At 48.0% G+C, this 15,391-nt stretch overlaps 1 protein-coding gene across 1 annotated transcript in view; it reads right to left on the bottom strand.

The window, feature by feature from the left end:
- DCPS (decapping enzyme, scavenger) overlaps window positions 1-12,317 on the bottom strand; it is a 44,573-nt gene extending 32,256 nt beyond the window's left edge. Inside the window, exons 1-2 of the mRNA XM_043873537.1 lie at window positions 12,098-12,317; window positions 10,191-10,365 (exon numbers count right to left, since the gene is read on the bottom strand). Of these exons, the coding sequence (XP_043729472.1) occupies window positions 10,191-10,365; window positions 12,098-12,298 (376 nt within the window). The 5' untranslated portion in view covers window positions 12,299-12,317. The remainder of the gene's footprint in view (window positions 1-10,190; window positions 10,366-12,097) is intronic.
- Window positions 12,318-15,391: the final 3,074 nt, after the last annotated feature.

Consider the following 15,391-nt stretch of genomic DNA (forward strand, 5'->3'; position numbering starts at 1 on the left):
ATTCTGTACCCAGTCGAATCATCAATTAAAAGTGAGGGCAAAACAAAAGACTCAAAGTTTTCCTCCTGTTTATTCTTTGTGAGAACGTACTTAAGAATGCATTTTATAAAAAAGAACAAAATAATATAATTTGCAGCAACATGAATGGACCTAGAAATGATCATATTGAGTGAAGTTAAGTCACAGATGACATCACTTATATGTGGAATCTTAAAAAAGGGTACAAATGAACTTACCTACAAAACAGAAACAGAGTCACAGATGCAGGGAACAACCAACCAGGGCGTGAGGGTAGGGAGGGATAAATTGGAAGACTGGGACTGACGAATACCCACTACTATATATAAAGAGCTAACTACTAAGGACCCGTTGTATAGTACAGGGAACTCTACTCCACACTCTGGAATGACCTACATAGGAAAAGAATCTAAAAAAGAGTGGAGATATGGATATGCACAACTGATTTCCCTTTGCCGTACACCTGAAACCAACACAACATTGTAAATCAACTATACTCCAAAAAAAAAAAATTTTTTTTTAAGTAAACAAGGACTGCACTTCAGCTAAACCAGGGTAAAACCAAAATGAAAAAGACAAAACTCCCAGCAGACAGACAGTGGCTCTAACCCAGGAAAGCTGTGGAGGGAAGTCTGTTATGAGTCTGAGGCATGCCTCAAGAACCAGGTCTCCAGACTGAAGCCAGGAAAAAGCATTCCGGAAACAAAACTTCCAGAAGGAAAAAAGGAAATACCATTCAACAAATTATTAAATGACTAGGTACTTTCAAAAACAGAGTACAGATCCTCCTCACCCTACGATGGGGTTACATGCAGATAAACCCATCGTTAAGTCGAAAATGCATTTGCAACACCTAACCTACCGAGCTTCGTGCTCAGTCTAACTTACCCCAAACACGCTCAGAACATTTATCTTAGTCTACAGCTGGGCACCACCATCTAACATAGAGTCTTTTTTATTATAAAGTGTCACGAATCTCACATAAATGAATACTATGAAAGTGAAAGTGTTAGTCGCTCAGTCGTGTCCAACTCTTTGCGACCCCATGGACTATAGCCCGCCAGGCTCCTCTATCCATGGGATTTTCCAGGCAAGAATACTGGAATGGGTTGCCATTCCCTTCTCCATGTAGCTCACCAGGCTCCTCTATCTGTAGAATTCTTCAGGCAAGAATACATTTCCTTCTCCAGGGGATCTTCCCCATTCAGGGATCAAACCCAGGTCTCCCAAATTGTAGGCAGATTCTTTACTGTCTGAGCCACCAGGAAAGCCCAACTGAATACTAAACTGAAAGTTAAAAACCGGATGGCTATAAGTGGTTTGCCCCCGTGTCTTGGGACCGCCTGGAAAATACAAGTACGGCTGACAGACAAGTTGACGGACAGCAAAGTATAGAAGTGCCGGGAAGGGAAGGGAAGGCTTTTCAATATTTCCCGACAGAGTGATACAACTTAAAGAGTATGTGGAAGTGAAAGTCGCTCAGTTCTGTCTGACTCTTTGTGACCCATGGACTATATATAGTCCATGGCATTCTCCAGGCCAGAATACTGCAGTGGGTAGCCTTTCCCTTCTCCAAGGGATCTTCCCAACCCAGGGATAAAACTCAGGTCTCCCACATTGGAGGCGAACTCTTTTCCAGCTGAGCCACCAGGGAAGCCCAAGAATACTGGAGTGGGCAGCCAATCCGTTCTCCAGGGGAACTTCCCAACCCAGGAATCAAACTGGGGTCTCCTGCATTGCAGGAGGATTCTTAACCAGCTGAGCTACCAAGGAAGCCCAGAGTATGTGGAATAAGGACTAAAGATTTCAATACATTTAGGATTCCAAAGGCAATTAAACAACAACAACAATAACTTGAAATAATAATATAAATATCAAAAACTGGGAGAAGGAGGGAGAGGAGGGTGAGGAAAATATAAAGGAGGCTTCCATCTTCCACTGTGGGAAACTAACAACATCAAAATCTGATAAATCAAGGAAGAGTTGCATAAGCATATTATTCAATTATGTGTCTGGAAGAAATCACTAGAAGCACTAAATCCAAGAAATTGTCTTAATGGTAGTCACTTCCGGAAGGCAGAACCAGGGTGGGGGAGAGTGGTATTAGAGCCTGTCTGTCCAGATAAGCCTCAGCACCATTTGATTATCTGACCATGTGACTGCGTGACTTTGTTAAATGCCCCAGCCTACTCCTGACGTTCTTATTTAGTAGGTCCAGACTCTGCATTCGAAATTCGAAATTCTGATGATTTGGGCTACTTTAACAACCATCTGTGCTAAATCGCTTCAGTCATGTCTGACTCTTTGTGACCCCATGGATTACAGCCCTCCAGGCTCCTCTGTCCATGGGATTCTCTAGGCAAGAATACTGGAGTGGGTTGCCATTTTCTTCTCCAGGGGATCTTCCCAGGGATCAAACCCATATCTCTTACGTCTCCTGCATTGGCAGGCAGATTCTTTACCACTAGCGCCACCAGGGAAGCCCCGAGGCGCTTTTAAGAACCACAGAAATAAAATCTCCTCTGCGTCCCATTCAAAGCTGAGAAATGATGGTTCTCCAAGCTCCTGTGACATAGAAGCCCCCTGATGTGGACTTTCATTCAGAGAAACTAAGTCTCAGAGCAATTACAAGACCTGGCCTGGTGGTGCCCACTGGCCCTGAGCCTGGACTATGTCTTGTGTTGATGACGCCGGCGCCCTTCCACACCCTGCTCCGGGCTGGCCAGCCGAGACCTGTCTGGCCAGGCTTCCTCTGCTGGTCACTGTTCAGATAGCGCTTGTCCTTTGGCTCAGCTAGGCTGGGAGGGCCGCCAAGGACACCCAAAGGGATGGGTGAGAGGCCAGTGCCAGTCTGTGCTGGAGTGGAGCCACAGAGCCTGGTGCCAGCTCTGTCCTCCTGGCAGGAGGACCACACGCGATCCCCCTCTGCCCGCTCGCGTCGGCCCCGAGTGGGCACCGCACACCACGGGGCTCCCTCGTCCACAGGGGAAGAAGGGAAGCAGAACCAAAAGTCTTCTGGTGCCCCAAACCCGGAGGGAGGAAGGGGCCTTAGTCAAACACTTTCACTTTCAGCAAGACTGACTAGAAACCAAACTGGAGGACGAGGGCAGAGGCCTACAATGTAGCAGGGTATATTCTTAGTTCTTCTAAGGACCTGCCAGCTTTTAATTAATTGGGAAATATACAGCACATATTAACACATGTGTATATGCACATATACAAACATTTTATGTTCACATATATGTATACATATATACACACACACATATATATGTTGTTGTTCAGTCACGCTAAGTGGTGTCCAACTCTTTGAGACCCCATGGACTACAGCATGCCAGGCTTCCCTGTTCTTCACTATCTCCTGGAGTTTGCTCAAACTCATGTCCACTGAGTCAGTGATGCTACCTAGCCATCTCTTCCTCTGTCGTCCCCTTCTCCTCCTGCCCTCAATCTTCCCCAGCATTAGGGTCTTTTCCGATGAGTCAGCTCTTTGCATCAGGTGGCCAAAGAACTGGAGTATCAACCTCATCATCAGTCCTTCCAATGAATATTCAGTGTTGATTTCCTTTAGGATTGACTGGTTTGATCTCTTTGTTCTCAAGGGACCCTCAAGAGTCTCCTCCAGCACCACAATTCAAGAGTATCAACTCTTCGGTGCCCAACCTTCTTTATAGTCCAACTCTCACATGTACGGATGTTGAGAGTTATTCAGTCGCTAAGTACACAAATATTTTACGTATATATGTCCATAAAGACAAAATATATTCCGTTTAAAGACCTAAAGGAACATCCGTGTATGGAGCACACAGCCCTAGAAACAAATAATACCTGACCTCTGTGTCACCCCCAATAGGGATAATCATTTTGCTGAATTAGGGGTTGATCATTTCTTTTTTTATCTTCCTAGTTTAATGAGGCCTGTGTGCATCCTAAGCAGTGTATTGTTTAGTTCTGTTTTTCAACCTTATCTAATCGGAATCTTGCAACTCAAACTTTCTGTCTTGCCCTCTGGGTGGCAGGGGGGTGGGAGGGGTGGAGGGGGGTGGGGGTGGAGGCAGGAGCAGGGAAGTCATCCTTCAGGAAGAGTGTATGGAGCCGCAGCTCCTCAGCGTTCACTGGATGGAGAAGTAGTCCATGCAGGATTTACTTACAGACTCTATTGTCAGTTGCTATCCGGACTGTTTCCTAGTTTTCTTCTATGCTGCCAGGAAAACTCTTCCAGGAGTCGTTGGCCCTTTAAAGTGCTCCTTCTCCAGAGCCTGGGTTTTGCCTCTGCACAGGGCACAGGAGGAACACCAGGCCAGTAGCTAAGAGTTCCTGGGGCTTCCCAGGTAGAGCCAGTGGTAAAGAATCCACCCACCAATACAGGAGATGCAAGAGACGCAGGTTCAACCCCTGGGTGGGGAAGATCCCCTGGAGGAGGACATGGCAACCCACTCCAGTCTTCTTGCCTGGGAAATCCCATGGACAGAGAAGTCTGGCAGACTACAGTCCACGGGGTCGCAAAGAATTGGACACGACGGAACATACGGGCTAGAGTTCCGGGAGCTCCCTACAGCCACGAGATGCTGCGATTCCCGGGATCCCTCTCTCCGTGGCCCGGCCTCACTCACTCACAGAAGCCTTTTGCCCTGAACGTGAGATCCACGCACCCCCCCTGCCCCACAGCAGCAGAAAAACAATGGCCTTCTTTGAGGCAGTCTGGATTACTGAGTCACACCCTTCTCCCTACTGTCTGCCCCTTCTTCCCCAGGACAGGAAACACAGCTCTCGATGAAAGGGCTCCATTGACGGCCACGGATGGAGCCTGAGAGCGAGAGCAGGAGGGGACCCCGCCTCCACCTGCCTGGACCCAGCCACCTGGCCCGCTCGGTCCTCACACCGGCCACATGGCCACGGGAGAACAAAGGAAACACACCTACGGTCAGAGCCAGGCATTTCTCCATATGTTACGTATATTGTTCCACTTAAGGCTCATATAATTTTAGAGGTGGGAAAAGAACAATAAAAGATGACAAACGTTTGTGAATACACACCATATGCCACTGTGCCAAGGGCTTAATATACCTTATCCCAGTGAGTCATAAACCACAATAGTGGTGATGAAATTAATTTAGGAGGTTAAGACCAGTATTTTTTTTTTTTTTAAAAAAGGAAACAGACAAGACTGGAATGAAGATGAGTATACTAGAGAGTGTCGCACAATGTAAAGGCATTGTTTTGTGAACTTTTTCTTTCCCTTGGATTCACGTATATTTATTTCCCAGTTCTGGGTCAAAATGTAAAATACATCCTCTCACTGTGGGTAAAGGTTAAAAAACTTTACAATGCCCTTTTCTGTCTTATCCTGACGTAGGTTCAGGCGCTAACCTAATTTAACAAGAAAATAACTGCAGCGACTTCCTCAGCCTCATCTGGGTTCAGACACCTTGGTCAGCACCCGCCCACCAGGCTCCTGAAACAGGGGCCTCCTCTCCCTTCCTCTTTCCTCCCCCAGACCACGTGCTGCGGCCTCAGCCCAGAACATTCTCCCCACCCCCTCAGCAGCTCTCTGCACAGCTGGTTTCTTTCCATCGCTCAGGCCCCAGCATGGGGGTCATGTCCGCAGAGTTCCTGGCCTGCGGCCCGAGCAGCCCCTTTCCTGTTCTTGGGCTGTGTGGACGTGCGTCTCCCTGTTGCCGTCTGCCTTCCCCCCGTGAGCCCAAAGGAGACACTATCTGATCCCCGCAGGCGCACCCCTGGCACCAGGCGCAGTTCTTGTTGAGTCGCTGAGTCGTCTCCGACTCTTTGCGACCCCGTGGACCGCAGCACAACAGGCTTCCCTGACCTTCACTATCTCCCCGGGTTTGCTCACATTCATGTCCGTTGAGTTGGTGATGCCATCCGACCGTCTCATCCTCACCCCCTTCTCCTTTTGCCTTCAATCTTTCCCAGCACCGGGCTCTTTTCTAATAAGTCAGCTCTTCATGTCACGTGGCCAACAACTTCCCAATTTGTTGGATGAATACAGACACTCTCAAGTCCTCATGGTTGGTAAAGAGCAAAGCCAGGATCCCAGCCTGGTTGTGCCTGCGCCCTTGACCCCTGCACTACATAGGAAAACTCAGACAGCACGTACTGCCCCTGGCCTCATCACGGGGAAGTCTGGGCGCTTGGCTGGGTGGGACTCCGACCCCCAGTGCTCTCCTAGGGCAACAGGGTGGGGGGGCCCATGGTGGGCTCTTGTGGTCAGCTGAGAACCTGGAAGAGATAAGTGAGGAAATAGCAAATCCTCAGGCTAGAAGAAACTGGACAGAGAATGGAGAAATACCAGAAAAGATCATGAGGGCAGCCAGCTCAGAAATAAGCTGGTGACTAGGATTCAAGAGGCGGGGCCAAGAAGCCTGAGGACCAAGGCCAGAGGAGCCGGCCGCAGGACACTGTGGCCTTGCTGCCCCCTGGTGGCTGTGGAATGCGTGGCCCCCAGAGGGTGGGAAAGAAAGAATGGGCTGGTCTGTGGGATCCACTCTTCAGGGGTCATTTACTGAGTGTTTGATGTAGGCCTGGTTGCTGGGGACTGGAAATGAGGCTGACAAGGCTCCAACCAACAAGGACCGCTGTCCCCTACATCCAGGCAGTGACCCCCCCGACAGCTTTACTTCCCCCTTTTCAACTAACTTGAGGGGGGACACCTCCCTCAAATGGGCCTGAGAGGGCAGAGATGGTATGTCACTCATCTCTGGAGCCCCAGCACCAGGACAGGGCCCAGCACGTCAGGACAGTCATAGCGGCTACTATTTCACATGTGCTGAGTGCCTCTAATTGTTGCTGTTTGCTAAGTGGTGGAGGGGAGGGGGGGTTTCCCAGGTGGCTCAGAGGTCAAGAATCCACCTGCCAATGCAAAAGATGCAGGAGACACAGGTTCGATCCCTGGGTCGGGAAGATCCTCTGGAGAAGGAAATGGCAACTCACTCGTTTTCTTGCCTGGGAAATCCCATGGACAGAGGAGCCTGGCGGGCTGCAGTTCATGGGGTCACAAAGAGTCAGACACTGCTGAGCACGCACACAGGTGCCTCTAAAAACAGTCCATCGGATCCTCACGATTCACCTCTGAGGTACCCATGAGCCCACCGAATGGAGATGCTAAGTAGGTGATTATTTCAGTATGAGCCTGGGGTTCTTGGAGAGGTCAGAGATGGAGGAATAAATGTGAACATCACCCCCACACAGATGGTGTTTACAGACCAGTGCCTCTCAACAATTTTCATGTGTGTGTGACTCACCTAGGGTTTTTGCTAAAATGCAAATTTTAATTCTGCCGTCTGGAGCAGGCTCTGAGATGCTGCGTTTCTAACAAGCTCCTAGGTGGTACCAACGTTCCTAGTCTACAGACCACACTGTGGGTGGGAAAAATCTGGAACAGAAGTTGGCAAACTATGGCCAGAACGTCAAATCTGGCCTGTGGCCTGTTTTCCTGCATCCAGTGAGATAAGAGCGGCATTTTTATTTTTAAAAAGGTTAAAAGAAGAAAATAACATGTGACAGTGACACATGAAGCCTCAAATACTTACCTCTGGTCCTTGACAGAAAAGGTCTGCCAACCCCTGATCTGGATGTTATCCAGGGATAAGGTACACAAGGAAATGAGAGAGGGGTGTAGGTGGAGCCCTGAGCCAGACTGCTACCACTTCCAAGTCACCATGCATAGTTTCAGTCAGAAAGATAAAAGTGTAACACACTGTCTCTGTGTTTATGCTAAAAAGACAATGAGGGACTTCCCCAGTGGTCCAGTGGCTGAGACTCCAGACTCCCAATGCAGGGGGCCTGAGTTCGATCCCTGGTCAAGCAACTAGATCCCACATGCCGCCACTAAGAGTTCATATGCCACAACTAAGATCTGGTGCAGCCAAGTAAACAAAAATTAAAATAAATAGAAATTGAAGAGAGTGAGCCCTAGAAAAGAGGAGCTAAAACCTGAGGCTCACAGTTGAGAGCATACACCACTGGGGAAGAAGTGTGACATGCAGAGGGCTGAGTGGGGACAGACACCTGTGACCTTGACAACCCACTGTCTCTTTCAGTGCTTATCTTGGGGGAAAAATGACAAAAACAGAAAGAAGGGGCAGCGGCCACCACCAACTGTGTATAGCACCACAGAAGAACATGTGTTGGAAAAATAAAATGAAAAGGAGAGGCTGCAAATTCTACAAGGTATACCTGTGGAGCAGAACCTTCTGAATTTGGGCAGAGGATGGGGAGAGAAGAGGGGAAGGAGAAGGAAGGGCTCGCAGCAGAGTGGTGACCCCAGAGCCTGTAGGTGGTGGCTGTCCCAAGTCCTGGGTAGCTACAGTGTCCCCTGGCACGCTTCTGCCATCTCACCTTGAGCACTACCTTTGCTTAAACGTCAGCACCTGAGAAAGCAAATAAAGTTGTCCATTTCCGTCAAGGGGAACAGATCAACCTGACCCTCTTTCAGTAAAAGATCAGGCTGTTTTTGCTTTCAGCCATGAAAGGTTGGCTTCTCTCACATCAAGTGTTCATATATATTTCCGAAGGACAACAGCACCCTTTCTTGGGGATACAGAAAAGACTACGCCTATCCAAAAGACTGTGGCAGGATATCTGTAAAGCCAAGCTGTTCCTAAATGCTGGAGGGCAAAAAAAAGGCAGAAGGACATTAGAAGACTGCCCTGTGTTGCAAAGCAGATCCCAGGATTTCCTGGCTGGAAGGAACCTTCAAGGCCAACTAGCCTCCCTCAGGCTTTCCACAAAGCTGCCTCCTGAATCTCATCATCGAAAGGAAAAGAGTTCACAGCATGTCTAGCTTTTGGCATGGAATATTCTTCCTCTTCTTGTTCAGTCACTAAGTCATGCTGGACTCTTTGTGACCCCACGGACTGTAACACGTCAGGCTCCTCTATCCTCCACTATCTCCCAGAATTTGCTCAAATTTATGTCCATTGAGTTGGTGATGTTATCTCACCATCTCATCCTCTGTCGCCCCCTTCTCCTTTTGCCTTCAATCTTTCCCAGCGTCAGGGTCTTTTAGAATGAATCAGTTCTTCTTCTTAATAAATTAAAAAGTATTAATACTGTGATCAAAACCAAATCTCTGGGACTTTCCCAATGATCCAGTGGTTAAGCATCTACATTTATACTGCAGGAGGCACCACTTCAATCCCTGGTTGCGTAACTAAGATCTCCCACATGCCAACCAGGGCAGCCAAAAAAAAAATCGTTAAAAAAACCCCAAATGTCTGCTTTTTTACCCCCTCAGTTCAAGTGTAATAAAACTACAAAAGATCAAAAGTGATACCCTACCTCTGTACACATCAGTTGGCCTGCCCATAACACAGCTCAGGCCATTCCCTCCAGAAGAAAGGCTGGCCTCCCCAACCTCTTCAGGAAAGGCCTGCCTGGTCTCACGTCACATTTCAGCTGACTACAAGGTCTTGTGTTTCAGGCAACCATAAACGATCAAAAATCTCTGCTTCTTAACTCACGAAATCCTCCCCTTCTCAAGTCCCTCCTCGATTACACTCCCTGTCTCCCCACCCTAGACAGTGAGTTCCTTCCAGAAACTAACTGATCTTACAGCACCCAGCACACTGCTCATTCCATAGCCACGTGGTGAAAGCAACTCCTTGGTCAACTAAAGATCTGAGTTTTTCTGCTACTTATTTGCTGTGTGATCTTGGACAGCTTTCTTAACCTTCTCAAACCTCAGTTTCCGCCTCTGTAAAGCCCTACCACGACAGGGCTGCTCTGAAGATTAAATACAATGACACATATAGAATACTTAAGACTGGTGGCCAGTACAACAGAAAGGGTTTAAGAAGTATGGACAATTACTATTATTCCTATGAATCACACTCCGGCCCCAAAGCACACCATGCTAGAGCCTGGTTTCTCAGCCTTGACACTACTGCCATTTCTTTGTCATGGGGGCCCATCTGGTGCTTTGTAGGATATTTAGCAGCATCTCTGGCCTCCATCCTCTAGGAACCAGCAACACCCTAACTCCCCAGTTCTGACAACCAAAAATGTCTTCATAGAATGCCAAGCGTTCCCGCCTCCTTTCAGAGGGAACCACTGCAACTGAACATGCAAATCTGTAATGGAGTGGCCACTGTTCCCCTATTTCCCCACCATCACATTCCCCCTGCAGGCAGCCACCTCCACCCCCAGCTTACCACTGAGTTGCCTTGGAGGGAACAGGTGATAGGTGCTGTAGATATCATTGGAGAACTGCAGCTGCAGCTCAGGACTGCCCTTCAGGACCTGGGCCACCTGGTCCACCTGGAATGGCGTCTTCTCCAGGATCACAACAGCATCCTCCCCATCCCCGTCCCCAGATGCCTCGTTCACCTGCGGGGGAGACACCATCAGTGGGCCCAGGGGCAGAATCACAGGGGAGGCCCGGAGAGCAAATGTAAACGCTCCCAGGGACTCTGCAATCCCAATACTCGGGATTTCCTTCCCTGCAGTCTTCCCTCTGGGGAAGTCTAGCCAAAGGTGCCCATGTTTCCTCTCCCAGAGAAAACATCTCATCAGCCCAAATCCTTGTGGCATCCTTCTTCAGAAAGATGCAAAGCTTCTCTGCTATCTTCTCTTCTAGGCTCACAAGGCCTGTCAAATTCTCCCCATTTTACAGATGAAGAATCTGAGGTCTAGAGAAGATTAAGTGACTTGCCTGAAGCGACACAAATAGTCAATGTTGAAACAGAAAGTAGAATCTCTTGGGTATCCCAACTAGCTTCAAGCTCAAAGGTTCTCTTGGCTAAAATCTTCAGCAGGCATCGCAGACTAAAGACAGGTGGGCTTAGAGAACCAGACAGAACCTCGCTAAAAAACAAGAGATGCAGTGATTTCCCTGGTGGTCGAGTAGTTAAGACTCCGCACCTCCAATGCAGGAGGTGTGGGTTCCATCCCTGGTCAGGGAACTAGGATCCCGCATGGCCAAAAAAATGAGACACAGAGACAGGCTCAGATGCCTCAGACAGGTTCCCCCAAGCTCCCAAAAGTGAAAGCTCTTGCCAGGAGTTCTGGAGAACCCTCAGACGGCCTCCTCACTAGTTCTTGGGGTGGTCTTCAGTCTCTCCTCAGCCCCTGCTAGAAAGCTGAGCACACAGTATTTGAGCCAGCGGTGTCTGTCTACTGGAAGATACTGCACACTCCTTTAGATCAATGATAGTAATTTTCATCAGGTCTCCTGTACCTAGATCAGTGCTGGCCTGTCAGCTCATAACATGTATAACTGGACCAGCATTTGAATAAACTGTCTCCCCTGTTGGGGTGGAGTCCTGTAGAACAAGGATCAAACCTCCCACAGTCTCTATGTCACTGCCTGGGACCTGGATGAACAAGACCACCCAGCAACATTTACTAGCTTCTGACAGAGGATGAGATGGTTCGATGGCATCACCCACTCCATGAACATGAGTTTGAGCAAGCTCTGGGAGTTGGTGATGGACAGGGAAGCCTGGTGAGCTGCAGTCCATGGGGTCGCAAAGAGTCTGACACCACTGAGCGACTGAACTGAACTACCATCTTACAGTAAAGAATCCGCCTGCAATGTAGGAGAGGTGGGTTCCATCCCTGGATTGGGAAGATCCCCTGGAGAAGGGAATGGCAACCCACTCCAGTATTCTTGCCTGGAGAACCCCATGGAGAGAGGAGCCTAGTGGGATACAGCCCATGGGGTAGCAAAGAGTCGGACAGGACTGAACGACTAACACTTTCACTTTCACTAGCATCTTACAGGTTTAATGAATTAACAATGAATGCTTAGGGACTTCAACATGTGATTTTTAATCGGCAATACACTCCACTGGTGTTAGTTCTTTATTTTAGTAAAAGAGGAATTAGGAAATTTAGCCCTACGCGTGTTAATTCCCTTAGTTAATTTCACGGATAGTCTTGTCTCCTCCACGAACCAACCCGCGGATGCATTTTAGTGCACTCTGCCTCCCCCGTCCCAGGAATGCGATTGGTATTTTCCGAAGAAGCTATTAAAAAAAAAAAAAAAAAAAATCCGCCTCCGAGGCGACGATTGGGTCATCCCCTTCCATATCCCCTCCCCAGAACTGCCTATTGGTACCTTCCCGTGCAGGAAAATGATTTTGTCCCGCGCAGACTCCCTCAGCACTTTTTTCACCCTAAAGCCGGAGAAAGGTAAGCGGACAGGGGCAGAGGTACCATTCCCAACGCCCTCCTCCTTTCCCTCTGTGCTGGATGTCTCCGCCTCATCGGCGTCCAGTTCGCGCTTTCTCTTGCTCTGCTGATGCGCTAGCTCCGCCATGCTGCCGGGCGGAAGGTGTGCGCCTGCGCAAGCCCTGCCGCGGCCCCACCCCTCCTCACAAGCTCCTCCCACCTCCACCAAGGGTGGCGACTGCAACTCCCGACGTGCTTCGCGCCCAGAGCCGGGGGCTCTTCCGGCGCTAAGGAGCCTAGGAGCTCAGACTCGTGGGACCTGCTCCCATCCAGCGTTTTAATTCGAGTTTCCGTGTTCTTGATCCCCTTGTGCTGGCCCGCCCTCGTAATTCGAGTTTCCGTGTTCTTGATCCCCTTGTGCTGGCCCGCCCTCGTGGAGGCCGCTGCTGAGTGAAGAGAGAAAGCAACAGGTCTCTAAACAGGAGGGCTAGAGAGACTGCTATGTAAAAATTATAATTTCTCTGCAACATCTCTAAAGGGCCACCGCCTCAATGAAAGGCCAACTACCTAAAATTTTTTTTAAAAGCTGTCCCACTGGAGGAAACAAGATGTTTAGGAAACTTATCTGCCTCAACATCTGGCTCTGGAGAGAAGGGGGAAGAAAAATCCTGAAAACTTGTAATCACAGGTCAATTTCCATTCAGGTTTAGAATTCAGATTGATACTGCCTACATGATTCAGGAATTCAAACTGAAAAATCTATTTCAGCCAGTTTTGTAGTCTTCACCTCTTGTTGTTGTTGTTTAGTCGCTCCGTTGTGTCTGACTGTAGCCCTCCAGGCTCCTCTGTCCATGGGATTTTCTAGGCAAGAATACTGGAGTGGGTAGCCATTCCCTTCTCCAGGGGATCTTTCCCACCGAGGGATCAAACCCGTGTCTCCTGCATCGGCAGGCAGAATCACCAGGGAAGCTCACCAGTGACAGATAAAAAATATAATTTAAAAATAATTTGTAGTTCCCTCGACTGTTTCGCGGATCCGTCTCTTGCTTCAACAGTGCTTGGACAGAACAGACCCAAGGATGCCCCTTGCTCCAGCCTCCCACCACCCTCCAATATTTTTTTCAGTGGCAGCCTTCAGAATCAGTCACTCAGCTGTCCACAATCACCAGGACCAGCCATCTCCATTTTTGGAGCTTAATTCCTTATTACCGATCAACCATGAGCTCCCAGATTGGTCAGAATTATTACACCGAGGTAGTGGTCGCTGTCAGTCACTTACACTGCAGGCCTTGTACACCTTCCTCTCTCTGGGCTTCTATTTGGACCGCAGCATTGTGGCTCTGGAGGGTGTGGGCCATTTCTTTCGCAAATTGGCCAAGGAGAAGCGCGAGGACCCTCGAGCATTTCTTGAAAATGCCAAGCCAGCGCAGTGGCCGCGCCCTCTTCCTGGAGGTGCAGAAGCTGTCTCAAGACGAGGTGGGTAAAACCCAGGACACTATTGAAGCCGCCCTTCTCCTGGAGAAGAACCTAGAGCAGGCCATTTTGGATCTGCATGGTCTGGGTTCTGTCACAAGTCCCCACATCTGTGACTTCCTGGAGAACCACTTCCTAGTTAAGGAGGTGAAACTCATCAAAAAGACAGGGGACCATCTGACCAACCTTTGCAGGCTGGCTGGTCCCCAGGCACGACTGGACTAATATCTCTTCAAAAGGCTCACCCTCAAGCAAGACTAGGAGCCTCTAGAGCCCAGGGGCCTATTTGGAGCCCTGCTAACACCAGGGCTTCTGCGTGGAGCCCTCTCTCAAGCTTTGAACCAAATGGAAAAAGTAAAGCTTTTCGCAGCAGAAAATAAATAAAAATAACTTTTACACTAGCAACAGAAATATGACATGCTAAGGAATAAATCTCATAAAAAATGTGACTGACCAATATGGAAAAGATTTGTAAAGTTTATTGAAATACATTTAAAGACAAAGAAATGGAGTCATAACATTTTTGTAAAGTATTAAAACATCCATTCTTTCCAAATTAATCTCTCAACTCAATGTAAGTCCAATAAAAATACTAATTGGCCCATTCCTGGAATCTGACACAGTGAATAAACAATTTATATGAAAGAATAAAGGAACGGGAAGGCTTGAAGTGATTCTGAGGAATAAAAGAAGTGGGAAGAGCGGACTGTAAATTACCAAGGTTTGCTAACAATCACAGTCAGTAAGCCAGGGTGCCACTGACAGGTACGTGAACAGATGAAGGAAGAAGCCTGGAGAACCTAGGCGTATGACATATGACAAAACATGACACCGGTGACAGCATAGTCAGTGGGGGAGGATGGACTAGGCAGCAAAGAACGGCAATTCAAATGGGGGGCAAATGGATCTCTGACTTACAAATCGAGAGCAAAAAAACAAACCCAAACAGCACATCCAGTTGGATTAAAGAACCAAATGTAAAATACTTCCATAAGAAAATACAAGAGTACACAAGATTTCCCAAAGAAGACACAAAGAGCACAAACTACAAATAGATAAAAGTGTTTACATTAAAAAATAAAAACTTTCTTTAAAAGATACTGTTATATTGTGGTCATATTTTTTCTTAAACTTCTAATAATTTAGAGAGACATACTTAAATATTTAGAAATAAAATAACACCTGGGTTTTGCTTCAAAGGATCTGGAGGGGACTTATGGGTCGGGTTATTGTTGATAAAAGCTTATCTCTGAGTTGGTAATTGTTGAAACTGGGTGATATAGGTATACAGGGATTTGTCAAACTGCCTCCTTCCTTTTAGTGTATATTTTTTATAATAAAGGCAAAAGAGAAGAAAGAATATTATGACAATAGGATACCAGTATTCACCCACCAAATTAACACACACTTAAAAAACTGACGTGTGTGTATGTGTGAGTCACTCAGTTGTGTCTGACTCTTTGTGACTCCGTGGACTGTAGCCCACCAGGCTCCTCTGTCCATGGAATTCTTCAGGCAAGAATACTGGAGTGGGTTGCTATTGCCTTCTCCAGGGGGATCTTTCCAACCCAGGGATTGAACCCTGGTCTCCTGCATTACAGGCGTATGCTTTACCTTCTGAGCTACTGGAGAAGCCCTAAAAAACTGATCATTCTAAGTAATTCCCTAGCAGTCCAGTGTTTAGGACTCAGCGCTTTCACTGCCAGGGCCTGGGTTCAATCCCTGGTCAGGGAAGTAAGATCCCAACAGCTGTGCAGTGCAACAAAAA

The sequence above is a fragment of the Cervus elaphus genome, chromosome 2 (assembly GCF_910594005.1).
Source record: "Cervus elaphus chromosome 2, mCerEla1.1, whole genome shotgun sequence".
In the NCBI taxonomy this organism is placed as follows: Eukaryota; Metazoa; Chordata; class Mammalia; order Artiodactyla; family Cervidae; genus Cervus; species Cervus elaphus.